Source organism: Drosophila navojoa, chromosome 5, assembly GCF_054131105.1.
Source record: "Drosophila navojoa isolate 15081-1374.11 chromosome 5, UAZ_NAV_1.0, whole genome shotgun sequence".
Lineage (NCBI taxonomy): Eukaryota > Metazoa > Arthropoda > Insecta > Diptera > Drosophilidae > Drosophila > Drosophila navojoa.
In genome coordinates this window covers 2,437,933-2,459,262 of record NC_142893.1, presented here as the reverse complement: position 1 = coordinate 2,459,262, position 21,330 = coordinate 2,437,933, and the positions used below count along the sequence as shown (strand labels likewise).

General features: G+C 43.1%; 3 protein-coding genes across 4 annotated transcripts in view; 1 reads left to right on the top strand and 2 right to left on the bottom strand.

Annotated features, from left to right (window-relative positions):
- Positions 1 to 143: 143 nt before the first annotated feature.
- On the bottom strand, positions 144 to 5,669 carry LOC108653622 (uncharacterized). Its single transcript, XM_018104265.3, has 5 exons — positions 5,333 to 5,669; positions 3,118 to 4,396; positions 2,282 to 2,498; positions 1,958 to 2,217; positions 144 to 1,316 (listed from the first exon to the last, which is right to left on the bottom strand). The coding sequence occupies exons 2-5, from the start codon at positions 4,377 to 4,379 to the stop codon at positions 323 to 325; spliced, it is 2,733 nt and encodes a 910-aa protein (XP_017959754.1). The 5' UTR covers positions 4,380 to 4,396; positions 5,333 to 5,669; the 3' UTR covers positions 144 to 322.
- A 203-nt stretch (positions 5,670 to 5,872) lies between these two features.
- Oatp58Dc (Organic anion transporting polypeptide 58Dc) overlaps positions 5,873 to 21,330 on the top strand; it is a 110,081-nt gene continuing 94,623 nt past the window's right edge. Inside the window, exon 1 of the mRNA XM_018104266.3 lies at positions 5,873 to 5,893. The gene's annotated coding sequence lies outside the window, so the exon portion shown is untranslated. The remainder of the gene's footprint in view (positions 5,894 to 21,330) is intronic.
- The window catches only part of dve (SATB1_N and homeodomain domain-containing protein dve), a 96,143-nt gene continuing 92,926 nt past the window's right edge, over positions 18,114 to 21,330 (bottom strand). For both annotated transcript variants that reach the window (XM_018104262.3, XM_018104264.3), the window contains 2 exons: positions 19,454 to 21,294; positions 18,114 to 19,347 (listed from right to left, as the gene is read on the bottom strand). In XM_018104262.3, coding sequence (XP_017959751.1) covers positions 19,188 to 19,347; positions 19,454 to 21,294 — 2,001 coding nt within the window. In that variant the 3' untranslated portion in view covers positions 18,114 to 19,187. The remainder of the gene's footprint in view (positions 19,348 to 19,453; positions 21,295 to 21,330) is intronic.

The following is a 21,330-nucleotide window of genomic DNA, read 5'->3' as shown; positions in this document are numbered from 1 at the left end:
CTATATTTCACTTGAACAGCAGACAGTCGAGACCAAAATATCGATGCACCTGTCAAAAATATTAGTTACACTGTGTAATTTGCATGAGTTTTGTTGATTTCAACAGCATACCTTCCTGGCCAATATATTAGACACACTGAATATATGTGTAAATCATGAAATTGTTCGATTATATTTTACTTTAGATGCGTGCATTACATGAAGTTTAAATAGGACTTAAGAGCTAAATATAGAATATTTAATACGTTTAAACGAAAATGTAAAAAATGTAACAAGAATCGGTTTAACTTAAGTCGTTCGTGTGTTTTTTTTACGTGAGTGCTTAGAATAGGGTCTCTCTCATGGGCCTGTGAACTGGAACGCTGCGCTCGCCATCGCTGGCAGAGCTGGAGCTGTCGTTGGCCGCGGCAGCGCTAAAGTTTCCGCTTACCCGGCGCGTGGACGAGTTCTTTCGCTTCTTGCGCATGCCGCGCTCCAGATCGATCTCCGCGGCGGATGTGGAGACATTTGAGCGAGTGTCATCGTCAGGCAACGAGGCGATATCTGGCGCAGCGACCTCCTGGAAGTCACTGGCTATGGTTGATGTGGACGCAGGTCTCTTCTGGGCATTGCTGAAGTAATCCTCCACGGCGGGATCCAGCTGAACAGAGGTGCGCTGATCGTGCTCCATTGCATACACCTGGGCGCTCACCTGCATGCTGATTGGCGTCTTTGGCTTGCGTCTGGCAAAGGGACTGCCTGGCTTGCTGCCGATACTATCGCAGTCGGGATCGGTGAGAAACTCCACACTGTTGGCCATAACATTGATGCGCTTAAAGGGCGGTATCTCCGCTATCTTTGGCTTCCTCTTCGTATACGGACTGTTCTCGTAGCTCTGGAAGTTGCCAATTTGCTCGGCGCTCTGCAAATTTTGCGTCTTCAGATGTGCAGCCGGAAAACGCGAGTCCTCGATGCTCAAGCGCCGACTGCCCGACTGCGTACTGTACTCCATATATCCAGTGCGACGATACGGCTGATATTGTGCTGTTCTCTCCTTGTCTCGATTGGAGAGCATTTCGACGCTGCGAAATCTTTGACGCGAGTCCAGCTGCAGCTCCTCCTCGCCGCCCGAGTTGTCGTCATCTGCCTGCGTCTGGCTACGGCGCAGCTGCTTGCGATTTCGCTGCGCAGCGGACAGATCCAACATGGACTTGGCTGGACGCTCCAGCTTGGGCATACGCAATGCATCCTCATAGGACGGCAACAGGCTAATCTCCTGCTGCTGCTGCAAGGTGGCTGACGACTCCTCGCGCAGCATGCGTTCGTTGATATCGCGTCTGATGGGTTTGGAAGAGATGGGGAATTTCAAGGATTATTATATATCGAAATACTATATATCTGTTTGTATGTCTGTCCGTATATATCTGTCTATCTGTCTATTTGCCAGTCTATAGCTGAAGAAGAACCACAGAAGATCATTTATTTATTTCATAATGAGCCGAGAGAGTTCCCATGGGTCAATTGAAGCTCGACTGCAACGATCTCTACCTGTCGTCGGTTTCAACTCAGTTAGAGCGCCTAGGCTCTGAGTTGACCTTATTTCTTATATCCTACAAACTTAGAAGAAATACTTAGAAAAAATGCCTGAATCAAATAGAGGAAATACTTAGAGGAACTATAACAAAGATCGAAATTCTATAAAATTCTTTCAAATTCATGCTGATTTTCAATGGGTTCAGTGTATAAAAAGGTTTAAAATTGGAATATTTAATACCAGATTTGTGCTCTACTCCATAATATAATTAAGTTTAACTATTGCTATTATAAGTTTTTCATATGCTACCTTCTTCACTTCTCATAGTTTATGTTACTCTTAACTTTACTTCATAATTATATTACTCCCAAATTGCTGCTATTATTGACCTTGTATTATTTAATAGCTATTGTTAAAATTTTGTAGTCAATTCTAAAAACTTACATGCGTTGCAGCTCCTCGTGATTGGCATTATATTCCCTGCGATTCTGTCGCTGCTTATGCTTACGCATCATCTTCTGAAAGCAGCCATAGAGTAGAGCCAGCAGACCAAGGCCCAGAATGGAGAGCATTATGGTCGACCAAACCTTCTCCCCGCTGCTGTTGCGCGCACTCACTGTCCAGTCGGAGAGGCAGGCATAGTCCCACAATTGGCCATAGTAGTTCGCCGGCGAGGCACAGCGCAAATTGTGACGGTCCTTGAGCTAAGCAAGAGCGTGAGTTGATTTATTAGTGATCACAATAGAATTCAGTGGTTGTGCGATTCACCTTGGCTGGTTTAGCTGTTAGATAGTCATAGAACTCGACGAATAAGGGATTCTGGCACTCGCATATCCAGGGATTGTCGCCCAACCAGATCTGATCGAGAAATTTGTTCGCTCGAAAATGTCCAGGTGGAATGGGGTTGATCAAGCGATTGCCATTCAAATGTAGATCTGCTAGCTCGGGAAAGCCACTGAAACTGTTGTTTCTTATCGTTGATAACCTGCAGAGGAGAAGAGGGCGGGGAAAGAGTTTAGAAATTAATTGAAGTGAATATGACAACAAAAGAAGAAGAGAAGAAATTATGAATAATAGTTATATCAATTGTATATCAAATTGATAATTATTAATCGGCTTCGATAGAAACTGAAAATGTTGATAAGCTCTAGATATGAGAGTCGATGTAAAAATATCGGTACTATTTGACTTTTTGGCTCTGAGGTAGAAGACGGTACAAATGGACAGCTACCAATAGAGATACGGAGGGAGGTCCTGAAGGAGGCACAGAAGGAATTGATGAAAAAACTTCGTCTATCAGTCGGTTTCAATGTATTCAAGGCTGAGTTTCTGCTACCATGAAGCAGCTGGATTTACTTAGAATACCCATAGGCTGATAGTGAGAGTAAAGTGAGGGTAAGGTCAAGGTTGCTACAAACGTCAAGGGAATTACTTTATAAGCCTATCTATCTATCTATCTACCTATTTATCTCTCTTTCTATCTACCTATCTATCTATCAATCTATCTATCTATCAATCTATCTATCTATCTATCTATCTATCTATCTATCTATCTATCTATCTATCTATCTATCTACCTATCTATATAACATATTAAAGCTCACCTGCAGTTGGCTAGATTCAGCTGTTGCAGCGTTTCCGAGCGCATCAAACTGGGAAAATAGCTTATCAGATTATTGGACAAGTCCAGGCGCTGTATAGCCGATAAGCCAGTTAGGGCCGTGCTCTCAATGACGCTGATTTCGCACCAGCTCAGGTCAATGACGCGCACCGAATTGGAGACAATTTTCGTTAGCTTCTGTATGATATTGCGACTCATATTGAGCTCCAAGAGAGCATCGTTGCCACTGATGAGATTGCGATCCAGATGCGCAATCTCATTGTAGGCCAAATTGAGGTGTTTGAGTCGCTTGAGCGGATTGAATGCGGCATTGCCAATGAAGCGCAGCACATTTTGGGATAGATCAACCAGCTCTAACAGCGTATTGTTGGCGAATGTATTCTGGCCCACCGAGCGCAAGAGATTGCCACGCAAACGCACCTCCATAAGGACGGGCAGGCCACTCAGATCGATTTGATCCAGATTGCAGTAGGAAACATCCAAATTGCGCAGCTCCAAGCCGACAATCAGATCCTCCTCCCAGCCGAACTGCAGCGCTGTGTTGTGCGACAGATTGAGCACCTCCAGGCTGTGGAGCGCTTCAATGAACATGGAGTTGAGGCGTTGCATGTTGCAGTTGCTCATGTCCAGCTCGAGAAGACTTTTCGATGGCAAACGCGCCAGTTGAGCCAGCTGATTGTTGGCCAGGGAAAGGCGCTGCAGATTGGGCAGCTGATTGATCAGCACGTCGCCGCCCACAATGGTGATCTGTGCCGCCGACAGATCCAGTTCATTGAGCGACTGGCTATTCAGCTGCTCGCTGGCAACATCGCCGCCAAAGTTCCCCAACCTGTTGCCCCTCAGGCTTAGCCTCTTCAGGCTGGGCGCATACTTGAAGGCCTCGTTGGGATTGATGTGCGACCAATCGGCAATCGAATTGTTGGCCAGCAGCAAGGTGCGTAGGGAGCTGAACCCGATCAGCGCATCGGCAGCTAGATTGGCAATGCGATTGTCCGACAAATCCAGATAGAGCAGCGAATCCATATCGGCATACTGCCGTGGAAATTCCGTAAAGTCATTGAAGGAGAGATCCAAATGCTCCACGGGTATATCGTTAAAGTTCGGATAGCTGCGCAAGCCGCGTCGCGAGCAATTCGCATAGAGGCTATCGATGATCCAACGGCATTTGCAGACGCTCGGACAGTCGACAGCAGCTGAGCAGCCAAAGAGGCCCGCTGAGACGATTGCTAGGAACAGCAGCTGCATTTTGTAGAGGTGAATACCTGCAAGAGCGGGAAAGCAGGAAAATTTGTAATATTTTTATTATGTACAGCGCTATCAGCTGTGGAGCTGGTTGACTGTAGAGCCTATTGTGTGGTTGCCTTCTCAATTCATAGTCTGTTTATTGCGCATGCATTTTATTGAACGCTTATCAGCTAACATTAGTTGAGTTAGTGCCCGAATAGGGAGCTGATGGGGCATACACTCTGTAAAGATCTATAAACACTTATACATGTGCTATACCTTCACATGAGTAATTCTTTTGGTTCGAATTGGCAATGCCAAAAAGTTGACGGAGGGATAAAGTAAAAAGCGAATGGTCAAATTGTATGGACGAAGCGAATAGCTGGGATAAGGAATGGATGGATTGTTGTTGGCGGTTCGAATGGCTAGACGTTCTGGATATATGTCCTTTATAAACATTGAGGACCTTGAGGTATTTATTTACCAATTTACTACTGCTAGGTTGTATAAATATGTAACGGTATAGATGTTTTTAAAACATTAAACTTTGCTCAGTCCAAAAGTCACGAATTTCTTTAGAGAAACTATGTCACAAATTCCTTAAAGCTTAAAGATTTCATATTTCAGATTCACATATATCGATTCGTATAGCTCTGATTTGAGGTATATAAGTTTGCTTTTATAAATATACACAGAAATTTGATTTTCTTTAAATAGGGCATATCTAAATATAATTTATAAGAGATTGTAAAACATTATGGATTTTCAAGTCAAGTCTCGTACACTCAACCAAACCACCCGTTTGTCTCTCAATCACAGGGTATACACAAAATGACAAATGGTAAACGATTTGTATCTGCATTTGGCTAAAAAAAGACGCAAATTTAAACGCAATTGCCAACTGCGTCGCATTAGACTCGATTTAATAAAGAATTCACTTAGTGCTCATGACGTCACAATTGTTTCTTATTCACCTGCTAAGAGTTATTGTTATTATGAGCCCCGCAATGCTGCTCCAACAGAGAGTCGAGGCGGGGCAGGTCGAAGCGGCGTGTTATCTTATCGATGCTTGGCAGGAAGGGGGAGGGGAGTTTTCTTTCAAATGTGGAGCAAGCCAAACACGAAACACACACAACAAGTTTTTATACAGAATTTAGTAAACTTTTTCGATATTTTCAAACACTAAATGTGTTTGGTGACCTCTGCGGATTAGTTGTCTACATTTTTTGAAGGGCCTTCGAATCACATGCGCGCCTTAAACATATATATAGATACACTGTATATTTTTTGTATTATAGACTAATTTTTCGCTATGTGCAATCTCTTGGCAATGCCGTTTAATACTAAGTGAATGAATAAAATTACTCACCTGCAGCGACGGCGACGGCAACCGTTTCTCATTGATAAGATAAGCCGGGCGATAAGGCTGCACAGTGCTAGACAATTGCGGAAGCTTGTTGCTGTGTTGTAAACTGCTCAAATATCGCAAGAGCAAAAAATAAAAAAATACCTAAAAAAAAAAAAAAAGAAAATTTGTGTGCAAAGTGGGTCAAGTTTAATATATGATTGATGGATGAGGCAGTCAGGCAGAGTAGTTATCAAATGACCCATACTAAGTAATTAATTAAATATTTATTGTAGAAATATAGACTAATAGTAATTTAATACTTGCATGTGTATACTTGATATCATAAATTAAATAAATAATATTATTAAATAAATAATATAATAAAATCTGAAATTTCTCTGAATTTTTTTTGGTTATTTTGCTTTTATAATTATATTATATTTAAATCAATTTTTCTACATATGAAACATATTTGAAATAGGTATAAATTTAAAATGTGTTTATAATTAAATGAAGGAATATTTATATGTATTATTATTATTTATTATTATTATTATTATATATATTTATTATTTTATAAATTTATTTATTATTATTAATTATATACATTTTATATTATTTATTATTATTTATTTATAAACATAATATTTATGCACTCAGTGTGGCTGAATATTTTGCTGCTCTCAGTTTTTCTTCTTTAAATATATTCGATATAGCGAATCTTTCAACAGAGTAATATAACTATTCAAGCAGAAATCTTTACAAAACGAATAAAGTACCGGCAAGATGAAGATGAAGGTGAAAATAAATAAGAAATAAGTAAGCTTAAGCGAATGTCGCCGTTTAACGTTGACTTCACTTGGCATGTGATGAAGTGCAACTGCAAATTACGCCAAATGTTTCGCGCTCTCACAGAGGAGTGGGAGTGGATGCCAGGAACTACTACAGACCGACCGACCGACTGATAGGGCATTAAAATTACCCTCACTCAGCTGATGTGGCTGTGGCTCTGACTGTGGCTCTCACTGTGGCTGTGGCTGTTGCTGCACCCGCCACTGACACTGACTGCAAAACGTTGCCAGACACCTCTTCTAACCGGATTTATTGTAATGAAGCGTGCGCAAAACAGAAGCGACGCTTGCTCAACGCTCAGACAGAGCGATAAAAGATGCACTGCCAAATAAAAATCCGGACAAGCAACAACAACAACAGCAACAAGAACAAGAACAACAAGCGAAACTGACGTGTTGACAGCAACATATTTGTGCTGTAAAGGGCAGAAGGGAGTGAGGGTGGGGCAATGCCAGCAGGAAATACGACAAAAAAAAAAAATGGGACTAAGGTGACAGTGAATGAGCGAATATAAGTGAGACTTGACGTATGTATGCTCTATAAAAAGAACTTATAGTAATTTCTATAATGGTAATGCTCCTTCAACTCAAAAGAGAACAGAGTTTGGTAGAATTTCTAATCTCAAGTATCAAAAGTATCAGAAAATCGGTTTGGAAAGTCTCTTTCTCTATTTACTTGTTTCTTTCACGCTTTCTTTGTTTTATATATCTATATATATATTTCTATAGATATATATCAATATATATCTCGATATGCATATCTCTGTCTGTTTTTGTAACTATCTCCCTTTCTTTTTACTCCATATCTCTATATCATTCTCCTTCTCTCTCTCTCTCTCTCTCTCTCTCTCTCTCTCTCTCTCTCTCTCTCTCTCTCTCTCTCTCTGCCTCTATGTGTCTCTTTATCCACCTCTTAGTCTCGCCCCATCTATCTCTTAGTCACTCTCTCTCTGATTCTTCTTTTTTCTTGCTTTTTCTTTCACTCACTCATTCTTTCCCTCCCTTCTTCTCTCTCTCGCTGCATGTTTTCTCACTCTATCTCTCTTTCTTTTTTCTTACTCTTTCTTATTCTGTCCCTCTCGGTCTGTGTCAACCTCCCGCTTTGTCTTTATCCCACTTTACCCCTCTCTTCCTTTTTGACTTATGTCTCCACTAAACTATGTATATCTATTAGCTCTGACTCTGTCTTGCCTTAGTCTATCTAACGCAGTAATTTCCATTTGCTGCTTTATGCCAACGGCACCTTGAATCTAATTTACCACCTCGGCTTCGGCTTACCTTCAAAATTGGTGAGTGTATAGAAAAAAGCGAAAATAATTTCGTGAACTCTTCGCCAACATTAACAAATACAATAAATAAGTTGAAGCAATGCTTTTACTTCCAGTTCAGCGTGAGCTGGAGAAGATGTGGAAGTCAAATGCAGAAGTCAGCATAACGCCGCAGCTGGAGCTGATAAGACGCGCTGACAGGATGTAGCCGGGCAGCATAAACTCCAGGAGTATCTGCTTCTGCTCCTGCTCCTGCTCCTGCACAAGCTGCTTCCGTTAACAACTATTGAGTGCGGTCTGTCAAGCTCGTCAAGCGACAAATTCGGTTGCCCGGGCAGCGTCGCGACGTTCGCGGATAACTGCACAGATAATGGGCAGCGGAAGAGAAACGAGTGAGAGAGAGAGAGAGAGAGAGAGAGTGGGAGACAGAGGCCATGTCTTGGCCGTTTTAATGAAGCTCAGTTTCCGTGTGGGTTTTGGCGTGGCCCTAGCTTGTCGCTAGGATAATTAGCGGCTCGGGCCATGCAAAGCCGCCGTTGTGCTTGGCCAGAACGTTGGGAATTCTCACAGTTGGAATCACAAGCTAATGCCGCGTGCGCCAGTCGCCACTTGGTCCTTTTGTTAATGGATTGATTTTCAAATTTCTTCACTCATCTAATCTGGTTGACTCTGCACCCAGCGCGCGCTTCAACGCCTCACTTTGCGCACTTTTATGGGCAATTTCTTGCTGCTTTTTAATAAGAAAAGAAGTGCTTTTTATTTATTTTTCGGTTTTTTTTTTCGTTCTTTTTTTTTTTTTTTTTGTAATTTTATTGTGTCACTTACTTAGCGAAAGTCCTTGTGGGCGCTGCTCGGAAAACTCTGGCCATGCAGCGAGTCAGAGTGCAGTCGGAAAAAAGTTTTCCCTGAATGACAGCTGCGTTGGTCAGAGATAAGCGCACGCCACACCCCCGCACCGCACCGCAGCGCCACGCAGCAGCAGCTCTGACAGCTGTTGTGATAAAGCAAAAATTGTCAAGTGCCGCCCCCAGCTGCCCTCAGTGACTTTTGTCCAGGTGTGACTCGAGCTCGAGCGGAAGTTAACTGCGGCGCTGGCTGTCCTGCCTGTCCAGAGCTGCTCTCGATAGCTTAGCGCTCTCAAAAGTTGTTAAGCATTTCACACACACACACACACAGTGAGAGTGAGTGTGTGCCTCGTTCCGTCTCCTGCCGATGCCATAAAGATAAGTTGTGCGACCACATTATGTGGCCTCTAATCGCTGCGCCATGCCAATCGTCATCAGAATTTTGGAATTTTGAATGCTACAGATTCGTTTTTTATGCGTTGCCCCCGCGCAAATTATGTTTTTTATTGTTATGCTCGCCCTAGATGTGTGGGCGTGGCAACGAAAAAAGAAGTACAAGAAAACAATTTACGTCTATCTGCGCGACGATACGTCACAAAGACGATAAACATGGCTGTGCTCCACATTCCTTTGCCATTTGCATATCCTGTTTGGCTTGTCCTTAAAGCCATTGGCTCGCACTTTAATTAGAGAAGTCAACGAGGGGGATGGGGGGGAGGGGGCACTTAGATTTGTGGCAGGCTGTGTGCTGGCTGCAAACGAAAGCAGCTTAACACAAATATCTTAAATAGCAATAAATTTCGATTTTTGTACACTTTATGAATTATAAGCTTAAGCAGCGCACACTCAGCCTCCTGCCACACCCCCCCGCCTCCAGTGCGAGAAGGGGTTCGCTTGACTCTCTCTGTAAGTGTGTGTGCGTGTGTGTGTGTGTGTGCACCTTAAGCATTTTCAACGTGCCAGCGCCAAAGTTTCAGCTACCCTCAGCCCTGGCTCTGGTTGTGACTCTGGCTCTGACTCCGGCTCTACCCCATCCATTCCGTTCACTGACAGCCTGGCAAAGATTTAGACAAAGACGCCAGCCATTTACTGTTATTCGCACTGATAGCAAAGTAGTAGCCAGCCCACCCCAGTGGCAGCTACCCCTACACCTACCCCCACTCCTACACCCCCACAGGGCTACCCCTGCACGCCTCCAGTTGAATTGGGGGCAACGCACAGCGTCTTATGCCGAGTGGCATTTTAACATTTTTAAGACGCGACTTGCTTCCGCCTTCGCCTCTGCCTCTGTCTATACCTCTCGCTTGTCCTCCTCCTCTGCCTCTGCCCCTGCTTCTGCCTGGCTTCTGCCGCAAGCCTTTCCAGCCAGCATCTCAGTTACGACGAGGCGCAGCGCCATAAATCAATTCGTATTAGTTTTATGAAATGTGTACCTGCGGCGTGCAATGTCACACATACACACACACACACACATATACATATACACAGCAGTACAGGCAGAGCTACACACACAATTACCAGCAGGCAGCTACAATGTTTATGGACAACAATTTATGATCAGGCGGCTGGAGTCTTAAGGCTAATCTATTTAGAATAAAACTTGTTATGAATATATATAAAGACATAGGCAAGTATTTAATGAGACTCTCCCCATTTCTCTCTCTATATATATTTGTAATTGCTTATCTACCTTTCAGCTGCTTTTAAGTCGTGTTTTGATCTACAAGTGGGTTACGCTTCGAGTAGCCAAGCTAGTAAGGCAAAATGGAACTAATTGAATAACAAATAAACTATGTAGTCCTTTGACAAAAGGCAGGTCTATTCGATAAATAAGCTAGCCAGAAGTTGATCAAAGTCAGCAAGTACAGAACATCAAATTTCAAGCGAGTCCATCGATGGGAAACCCTACAGAGGTGAAAGGTAAGCATTAATGGAAGTGTAATATAGTAGGTGGATACCAAAAGATCAAACAATATATGTTTATACATATGTACAATTAGTTCATTGAAAACAAAAGTCCAACCTTTATAATAATTCAATACAAATATTTCAATAACGTTCGATTGCTTTGTAATTTGCATTAGCTTCCTTAGCTACTTACAAATCCAAAATCCTCTCCTTCAATCACTTTCAAATATATAACATTTAAATGATCTTACACTAGGGACATTCTAGTTCAAATTTGCTTGCAAATTATACACTGGGTAAATTAACTAATAAATACTCTCAAGTAAATCAAGATGAAAGCCTAAACTACAATCAGCAGCGACATATCTCAGCTATTAAATTTCTTATTTAAAGGTTTAACGTCTCATTTCTCAACTTTCGTGATCATTCAATCATCATCAACCAATCTAAGCACACTGGCATTATCACAAATTCGCAGCACGCATAAACGTTTCCAGTTTTATTTTGTTGGCGATTTAATAGGCAAATCTTTTATTTTGGGCGCAGCGCCTTCAACGTCTCGAACGGCATCAGCAGAAAAAGGCTGGGCGAAGGCGTTGCCAATTAAGCGCGTTCTGGCCAAGGACTTGGCATAATTCATTGTCCTTGAGCCGTGTCCTTACACACACACACACACACACACACACAGACAGGCAGAGAGGCCTAAAAGACGCATGCATATTCATTGCATACCTCAAGGCTGAGCCAAAGTCTTTTTTCGCTCGTTTCTTTTCGAAAGAGAGAAAGAGAGAGAGACAGAGAGAGAGAGCAAGAGAACGAGAATTTGCATAAATCTTTATTTCTTGGTTGATTTTAGCCATGCTCTCCTGCTCTGCGCATATATTTAATGGAACTTTTTGAATTATCGCCTGACAATGGGATTATCATTTTTACATTGGCGACCGCACGGCAGGACATGGCCGAGAATGGACAAAGGATGCACGCCGCCCACCTGGCAAGCGTTTGGCTAAGCCAAAGTGCGCCATGGAGCTCCCCTGGGGGTAATTCGCAGTTAACGTAATTATCATCGTAAATTATGCGCGAGAAAAAAATACTTTATGAAAATGAATTGAGATTGAGCCGGGGCAAATGAAATGTGAATTTACAATTGATTTAAATAGTCGCAGCCAGGCAGATTGCTGAAGGTGAAGCTGAAGTCGCTGAAGTAGCTGAGGGCGCCATAAAGAATACTAAATCAAAGCAAGTTTCAATCTATGAAAAGTTTCCGCCAGCGCCCGCACCGCCTTAGCCCAGTTTTTTGGGCAATAATCTGCTGCGCAGAGTGTCATAAATAATAATTAAACAACTCGCGTTGTTAAGTCTTTTTATTACGATCCCAAGACAAACGACAGTCGACAGCGGGGGCGTGCGCCAGGATAAGATGCAGCATCACACCCAGGACCAAGGCGAGACAGGGCCGTGGCAAGGCGAGGCGAGGCGAGGCGAGGCAAGGCTTAGTAGCTAGCTGGTAGAGCTGGTAGCATGTGCGAGCTTTTGGACCATCCAGCATGCCCCCAGGCTTATGTGAGTAGACGCACAATTTTCCACGTTAGGAAAATGCTTTTCCCATACATTGTCTGGCACATGAGGCAGTCCGGAATGGAGCAGGGGAAGGCGGGCAGACGTCGGCCAGGCCAGGTGCCTTCAGGCCAGGCCCCACTTCATGTTGGATGCTAAGACGTAATTAAGAAAATAAATAATAATCGCTCGATGCACAACAGCTACGAGCATGTATGCGTGTGTGTGTGTGTGTGTGTGTGTGTCAGCTGGCGCCTTTGACTTAAGCCCACGTTGTCATACACTTAAGAAAATATCTTAACTGGAACAGCAAAAAGGACCACGCAGGACACACAGAGTGGACTTACGCTGCCTGCACGTAGCTCATTTTTGGCTAAATCCTGCCTAGGCAGAACCTTCAACAAGAATTATTATCATTTAATGGCACATCCAGCTAGTTACACCAAAAGGTTTAATAAGCCCCCCTCAGCTTGCCCAGAGCCTTTTACTTGCCGCTTCGGGGGTTGAGAGCAACAGCAGCGGCAGCTGACCCAACTGTGGGGCAAAGATATGGAAGCAGCAGGAGCAGCAGGAGCAGGAGGCAGTTTCCTCGAGGTAAGCAATTAGAAGTAAAACTAAAATCCATTGCCAATAAATCTGGAATAGATCTAGTTTTATATAGTTTCAGGCAGAGTAATAGAGTTGGGAAAAGGAAACTTGGCTTACTAAACAGACGAAGGAAAGCTAAATAAAACCAGCTATGCGAGCCTCAAGATTCCAGGTAAGGCAGGCATTGGACTTACTTTCCTTAAGAATTACATTACTGGAATATATATTTATTTATATTTATATTATATTTATTTATATTTATATTTTACCACTAGATTTCTGGGTTCTGCTCTTCTCCGCAATTCTCAAGAGTTTAAATACGGCAGATGATGAATTATGATGAATTTGCGTATTTGCATTCATGTAAGTTTGCTTTGCAATAAATCCGATTAAATTTATAAATCTCCCACAAAACTAGCGACGACTCAACAAAGTTATATATGTAAGTCAGGAGCAGATTAAGAGCTCTTCAATTATAGCAGTTGAAAAAAAATCTATAGAAACTACCCCTTTGCAGTAGTTCAACCCCCTAACCTCTGTCCATCGCCCTCTTCTTGCTGCTTAGAACACACTTTTGGCAATGCTCTCATTAACTAATTTGGCTCCGAGTGCAGCAGCCCGGTCCGAGTGGCAGAGGGCAGGGATGTGGTTGGGACATCTGAACCCTCCTTCGTGGAAAATCGCCGTGAATAGCGAATGTCACAAATCAAAGCGGAATTATTATTACTTATGACCATTTAATTGGACTTGCGTTTATTCATTTGAGTTGCGCTCGGTTCGCTCGAGTTGCTTGTTTTTGTTGTTGTTGTTGTCGTTTTTGTTTGTTTGCGCACTCAATTTGGCAAATGGTTGTGCCACAGACATTGCCACCGCCATTGCCGCCACCGCAAATGTAACCGCCCAACCATAGTCAGAGTAACAACAACAACAACAAGAAGCACCGCCAACTATTTGGCTCGCACGCTCATTAGTTTTATTGGCCCGCATATCAGTCAAAGCCGCAAAACTATTTATGCGGACCCAGGTCCAGCTACAGACGCCGCCTCCTGCTCTGGGCACTGCACTTGCCGTTTGGCGCTGCCTTCGCTCGCTCTCGCTGTGTGTTTGCCAAGGACATTAATTGCCGAAAAGAACTTTGTCTTGCGGCGTGGCGCAGCAAAAGTCGCCTCAAATGTCCTTTTAATGAATTGGCAGCTATCCTTTAGAGCATTTGCCCCGTTTGCTCAGTTGCAGCCTGGCGCCTGCACGAAAAGCCTCCAATAAATCGCATTGACAAAGCATAAAGACAACCAGATTTTGGCGACTTAAGTCCAATTAGGTAGAGTTGATGAAGCTACGAAATGCATTTCTAGATTTTGGCATGCCTGAAAGTTTAGTTCAGCTGGCAGAGTTTGAGATCCGCTGGAGAAATGTGAGCTGAGAGCAGGGTGAATGGCGTAAGAATGGGAAAGAGAAGCGCTGGAGCTTATGGAAGGAATACGTAAATTCATCAAGAGCAGAAAGTCAACATGTGGATCGAAAGGATTCGATAGATAAAGCTTTGATCAAATTGGGATAATAATAATATTCTATAGAAAAAGAATATATTCTTAACCTTATATGTTAATACAAAGTTTTAACATATGATTCAATAAATCTCACATAAGCCTCATTTAACACATTGTCTTCATACATTTAGTGCAACTTTTCCACCAACCGCTTGTCGAACTCGTCTGAATTGCAGCTCTCTTTCAGTTTTACTTAATTATGCTAACATTAAGCGAGATTTATTTGCCATTAAACATTATTATGGCATCAAGTATGGCAAAGTTTTGCGTAGAGCACGATTTATGCAGCGTAAGTACCAGCAAATACTTGAGCAAAGAAAATTATGAGGTATGTATTTTATTTTTCTCTCTGTCAGGTGCTTTTTATTTTGTGTGTGTGTGTGCTTTTTTTTGTTTTTTTGAGCAAAAGGCTGGCCACAGGACGAACCGCGAGTTGCGGCGCAGTTAGCTATGTAAATGTTTTCGCAGCTGTTTATGTATTTACTTTTAATGCCACTCGAAATGGCGGCTGCCGCTGTGTCTTCACCGGCAGCCAACCGCGCGCTGAGAATGCTAACAATTTTAATTAATGGATAAAGTTCTGTGGAATTCCAGCTACCGCCAGAGCTACAGCTACAGCTCCGACCTCGGCTCCAGCTTCACGTGTAGCCAAGTGTTTGCCAGTGGTCGGCAGCTGGTTTTTAGTTTTCCGGGGGTTGTTGCAGAGCAGCATCTGTTTATGCATTCTACCAACCCGATTCGTGGCCACTCAAAAGCATTTCTGGCCAAAGGAACTCGGAAAATTCTCTTTGTATTGTATTGGAGGTGAAAGCAACAACATATTTTATTTTAGTTCTGTAATTAAATTTATTTAAATAAATATAAGTACATATAATAAAAATATATATTTTTTCCAATTCATTTTTCACTACAGATTTCAGCTAAAATGAAATAAATAAATAATCTAAAACGATCGTCAAATGCAGTGCATCCGAATTGTATTGCATACTTTCAGGCGGCAGCATAAAATATTTATTTATTCACCAACCACCAACCAATTTGCATATTTTCAGTTTTTGCTGCATACTTTTGTGCGCCGATGTTTGTGCGCTGCTGGTCAGAAAAAAATTCTTTAGGAAAATAGCTCTTATTCAGCTATATCCTTACGCAGGACGAAAGCAATTGGTGTTTTAGACTTGCGAGGAGCAGCGCCAACGTTTGCCTGCAAAAGATTGGTAGGTCATCTAAGAACCAAGGACTTGTAATATTTCAGTACAAATGCTAATAACAGAAAAAATCCTGTATAACTTATAAACCAAAAGAACAAACTGAATGTCCTTTTGCTACTTTTAACTCCTTAGCATTTTGCGCTATGTGAGATCTCAAACGACAGGATCTGCAAGGATACGACTGAGTTTTGTCGGTTTTATCTACTAAGAATGTCCTTTGATCCTTAGATGACCCTTAAATATTTTAGTGCTTATGAATGTATTTCATCCTTCCGATGTCAACACACCGAGTCTTGTAAAAATCTGCAAGGATATGGCCAAGTTAGAGCAATTTTGTTAAATCAGGACATTCTTTGCATAGCCATAACTCAGCCATATCCTTGACGATCCTCCAAGGACATATATTTTTGAGCTCGTGAGCAGCTCAGCTATCGATTGGCATTCAAGGATTTTGAAGATTCCGTTAAAAATTTTATGTCAAATTTTTGCAAGGGGTTTAGTCGAAAAATGGCCAACAGCCACCTTAACTTGGCTATTTGAAGGAATAGGAGCTTGTGTTTTGTACCATAGATAGTCCTTGGACCGCTGATGACGAATATGAAATCAAAAGGACGAAATTCTTTTTAACAACGGAGAAATAAGGACTTCTTCATGCAGAGAAAAATGCCTCTAGCTCAGCCGCATCCTTGCGTATCCTGGAAAGTAAAGCATTAAAGTAAATGGGGTCACCAGGACTACCAACATGCCAAGTTACATTAAAATCGTCCTGCTGTTTAACGAGTTATTGGCCTTTTTGCGTGTTTTGCGTGATTTCGTTAGCTGCCGAGGCCGCCCGGCTAGTCAAGTCCTGGATCCTTAGATAACCCCCCAATTTTTTGATGAGGATCGGTGCGCATGGCTTACACGATCCCAACGCACCATTTCCTTTCGTCCTGCGCAAGGATATGGTGGAGTTATGCCTTAAAAACTAAAGCGAGCTTTGTAAGTGAAATTTAAAAAAACGTTGCATACCGTACGGGGCACGAAGTTAAAAACTCATTTCGCAGGGAAATTTGTCTGAAGTAACAGGCAAACAGAAACGAATGCAAGTGAATGCAATTTGGGTTATAAAAATTTGCATTGCATAAGCACATGGGCCATATGAGCGGTTAAATTTAAAGCTAGGTTTTAAAAGATAAGCCAAAAGCTAAAATAAAACGAGCGTTATTTTTAAGCAATTTTTTATTAATAAAGAGAATTTCATTTTGTTTATATTATTTATGTATTTTACATTTGTTTTTTGTATTATTTTTCTCGATCCTTAAGGACATATACATGGCTATAAATAGAATATATTTTACAGATAATTTTTTTAGGCTAATATATTATCATGGTTAAGTCAGTTACTTACATAATAGCTAAAAAATGACCCGATAAGCACTTTGAGACAGCATTGCTCCGTTTTAATATTCATAAATAAGAGCCCAGTTAATATGCGCAGTGCGCATAAATTGTGCGTTGCCATTTGGTTAGCTATTATGTGCCAAACGCCCACTGCTGCTGAATGCTTCCTCCTGCTTGCCTGCTGCTCCTGCCTTAGCCTCGCATTTTTAATTTAAAAGTTTGCGATAACAAATGATGCACAGCCTCCACACACACACACACCCACGCCCCACACTCACACACACACACCCATCCATTTGCCCATTCAGATATGTACTTAAAATAAGAAATAATGTTGACTGCTGATTTAGGAGCTGGCCCGCACAGTGTTCACTCACATGCATACACCTATAGCTATCTATAGCAGCATATGTGCGTGTGTGCTTGTGTGTGTGTGTGTCTTGGTCGAAAAGAAATGTAAAAAGAAATGAAGCAAACTTTGGTGCTAATAAATTGTTTCATATCTCGCTGAAGGCAACGCTAATATACTACGCCACCGCAGATAACTCATACGCCGCGTAGCCAGCAGGAGCAGCAGGAGGCGTTTCTTTTCTCTTCATTCATATATGCATATTTATTTCCCCTTTGCTTATCAGCGACTAACACAAAAAAAGAGAACGGCATGAAAGAAATAAAGCAAAGCAAGTCCTGCAGCACATGAAAAATTGCCAAACACATTAGCCGCCGAGCAGCAGCAGCAGCGAGCGGCAGGCGGCAGCCAATGAAGGCACTCATATAAGTGCACATGAGTCTGGTCTTTTGCCATTCACATGTGAACGGAAATTATAATAAATATTGCCCTCAAAATAGTATTTTGTAATGGAAGTGATGGCAGTTATATAAGTATGTAGTTCGTTTGCCTGGAAATGAAACTTATGTGCATTTCTTTTGTTAGCAGTTTAAGCAATGAGTCCATAAGGCTTATTAGGTTTGTTGGCAAAACAAAGTTGGCTAGTGAATGTTGTTAAATATTGCTTCTAGAGAGCATAGAACTCTATTTATCTGAAAACGTAATATACTTTGTTTTAATAGAAGAAGAACACGAAACTATCGAAGCATCTGTTTCCGTTGATTGACATACATATATCAGATATACGTATATATTAGATATATACCTAATGTTCACATCAAAATCTATATATTAATCTACCCATATCACACATGTATACCCCTTTTCCCCTCCCATTGCCCTTTCCATTGATAACACAACGAGTTTAGCTCAAAAATTTTGACATTTAAAATTGTATTTATTTAATTATTTAATAATTGCTGGGAATACATATTATAATATAGTGTGTGTATATGTCTGTGTGTGTGTGTGTATGTCTGTTTTTATGCTTTCAATAAATTACAAGTAAATTTAGTTGGGTTTTTATTTATTATAATTATTATTATTATTATATTTGCTTTTTTTTTGTATATTTTTTGTGGCTTTTGTATGCTTATGGATCTAGTGGAACAATTCATATTAAACACGTTTCAAGTGTGGCTATAAATGTGAATCTACGCTTTTTTTTATTTTTTATTTAAGTTGTAAAATTTGAAATTAATTGCAGCTGCATTTTCAGCCGAAAATGTAATGCCATTTTCCGGTATTAAATACCAAGATATACAGAAATGTTTTAGATTATTTATTTCCATTTTTTTTTGTAATTATCTTTTATTTTTTGTTTGTTGTCTTCATAGATATGTGCTAAGCTGGAAAACGTACAAGAAAATAAGACGAAAACTAAATGATATTCTAATAAAAAGAAACAAGAAATTCTCAGTGTTATACATATACATATGTGTATATATATGTGTATAACGTACATATTTACACATGAAATTGGCTCTCTTTGGTTGCACTCCTAACTTTGCAAATTGTTTGAATAGTTCAACTTATTTCGATATATTATATAGAGTGTTATGTATATATATGTATGTATATATAATTAGATATTTGATTAGTTCATGATGCTAAGAGCTACAAAACGTTTTCCTTTGCTTTTCTGCGATAAATTAAAGTAAGTTTAGTTCAGCTAAATTTAATTTTTAACTAGGTTTCCTTTACGTCTGCTCTTTGCTAATTCTGTTTTGCTTACTGGGCCTGGTTACTGGGTCTAGGTAATAGCTCTGGCTATAATACTTTGAAGAGACGTTGCTTAACTAGATAGTCTATAGGGAATTCAACTTGCTTCATGCTCAATTTGTCAATTTGTCATAGCTGCATAGGACTTAGGTCTGAGTTAGTTAGTTATATGTACATGTACGGGGTAGTTGGGGTAGAGTTGGGGTAGAGAGCCGTTTAGTCGCGCTCCTCGTACTTGGGCACAAAGGAGCCGAGCCCGCCCAGCTGCCCGCATTGGCTGTTATCATAGAGCGACATCTTGAGCCGCTTGCACTTGGCGCGCCGATTCTTGAACCAGAACTGCACATTCTTGCTCTCCAGCCGTGGAAACTTTTGACTGCAAAGAGAGAACAGAGAAAAAATAGAGAAATTATAATAGAGTTCATTTCATTCACCTCTCTCTGTCTCTGTCTCTCTCTCTTTCTCTTTCTCTTTCTACTTACCGATAGGGCATCGTATTCAGATCCTCGGTGTATTTGAGTATCAGATTGTGCGAGGGATGCGTGTTCATGGCGAACCACTGCTCCAGCTTGGGCACCTCGGTCACTGGGTCAATGAAGGTGCGATTGCGCTTGCGGCGCTCCTCATTCGAAATGCTCGACAGATTGAGTCCGGCGCCGCCCATCAGGGCGTTCGGCTGCAGTCCAGCCGCTGCGGCCGCAGCCGCCGCATGATGGGCGTGCGGATGGGCGGCGGCTGCCTGGCCAAAGGCCGGTATATAGTGGCTCATGTACATGAAGGATTGCGAGAACATCGAGTTGGGCACCATGGGAAAGGGCAGCTGGTCCTTGTGTGGCGTCACGCTGCCCGCCAGATCCGGCGAGGGCGAGCGAAACTCATCCAGGTGACTTGTGTCCTGCTCATTCTCATCGTCATCCTCATCCATGTCCAGCTCATCGTCCTCTTCCTTGGGCGTGCTGCGCTTGGTTGGGCTGCCGCCCGACTCCTGCTCGTTGTTGTTGTCGCTGTTGTTGTTGCTGTTGCTGCTGTTGTTATTGTTGTTGTTGTTGTTATTATTGTTGTTGTTGTTGTTGCTGCTGGTGTTGTTGCTGTTGTTGTTGGAGGCCGCAGCGCTGGCCTCCTCATTGCCAGCAGCCTCAGCCAGACCGCTGGCATTGGCATTGGAGTTGGAATTGTCCTGGTCGGGCAGCTCGGCAGCATCGCTCGCCTTCAGCACAATGGGCTTCTCGTCATGCTCCTCAACCCCATTGACCACATCGCTGTTGACGCTCTTCGAGCGTTGCTGTTGTTGTTGCTGCTGTTGCTGCTGCTGCTGCTGCTGCTGCTCTTCGTCGTCGTCCTCGTCGAGCATGGGCGAGCCGCGATGTCGCTCGTGTGTGGTTAGGGAGAGCGGCAGCTGCGGCGTGCTCGGCCTGCTGGGCTCCTCCTCCAGCTCGTCCGAGTGCTGCGACATGGTATCAATGTCCTCGGACTTCAGGCTCATCGGACTCTTGAGATAGTCGTGCGACATGGACAGATTGCCCATGCTCAGCGGCTGGCTGCCAGCGCTGCTGCTCGAGTTCTGACCCAGCGGCGCATGCTGACTGAGGTAGCCATTCATGGCCGCATGGCCCAGGGCGCTCATGGCGTTGCCCAGGCTGCCGCCGCGCATCTCGGCGCGCTTCTGGGCCGCACGCGCATTCTTGAACCAGTAGACCACGTTGTTGACGTCGAGCGGCTTGCGGCCGCGACGCGACTCCAGCGCGTTCAGCTGCACCACATAGGTCTGAATCTGTTGGCGCGACGGATGCGGGTTCTCCTGGAACCACTTCTGCAGCTTGGGCAGCTCCATCTCGGGATCGAAGCTGGTGCGCATGCGCGTCTTCTGACTGGGATACTGGCCGCCGTGCGCCGTCGCATGGTGATGATGATGCATGCCCGCGTGCATCGGATGCACCAGCATGTTGCCATGATGGCCAGCCGCCTGGGCCTGGCCCACCACCGCCGCGTTGGCATGATGGCCGGCCGCCTCGTTGGCCAGCAGCAGCGACTCGCGGCTGCTCATGGCGCCCAGGGGATTGGCAGCGGCGCCGGCCGCATGAGCCGCCGCTGCAGCAGCCGCTGCCATGGCCGTGCCCACGGGAAAGTCCATGTCGCCGGGCACAACGGGCACCGTCGATGGCGCCGACATAAACGGCAGCATCTTTGGCGTCATGGCGGACTGCGGCGACAGCTGGTTCGACCACCACTGATCGAACTTGCGACGCAGCTCGTCGGAGATCTCCCCGCCGGGCAGTGCGTAGGTGTTCTGATGTGAGCTGCGACAGATTTGCGAGAGCGTTACCTGCAAGGCGACAGAAAGAAATGACGACTGAGTATT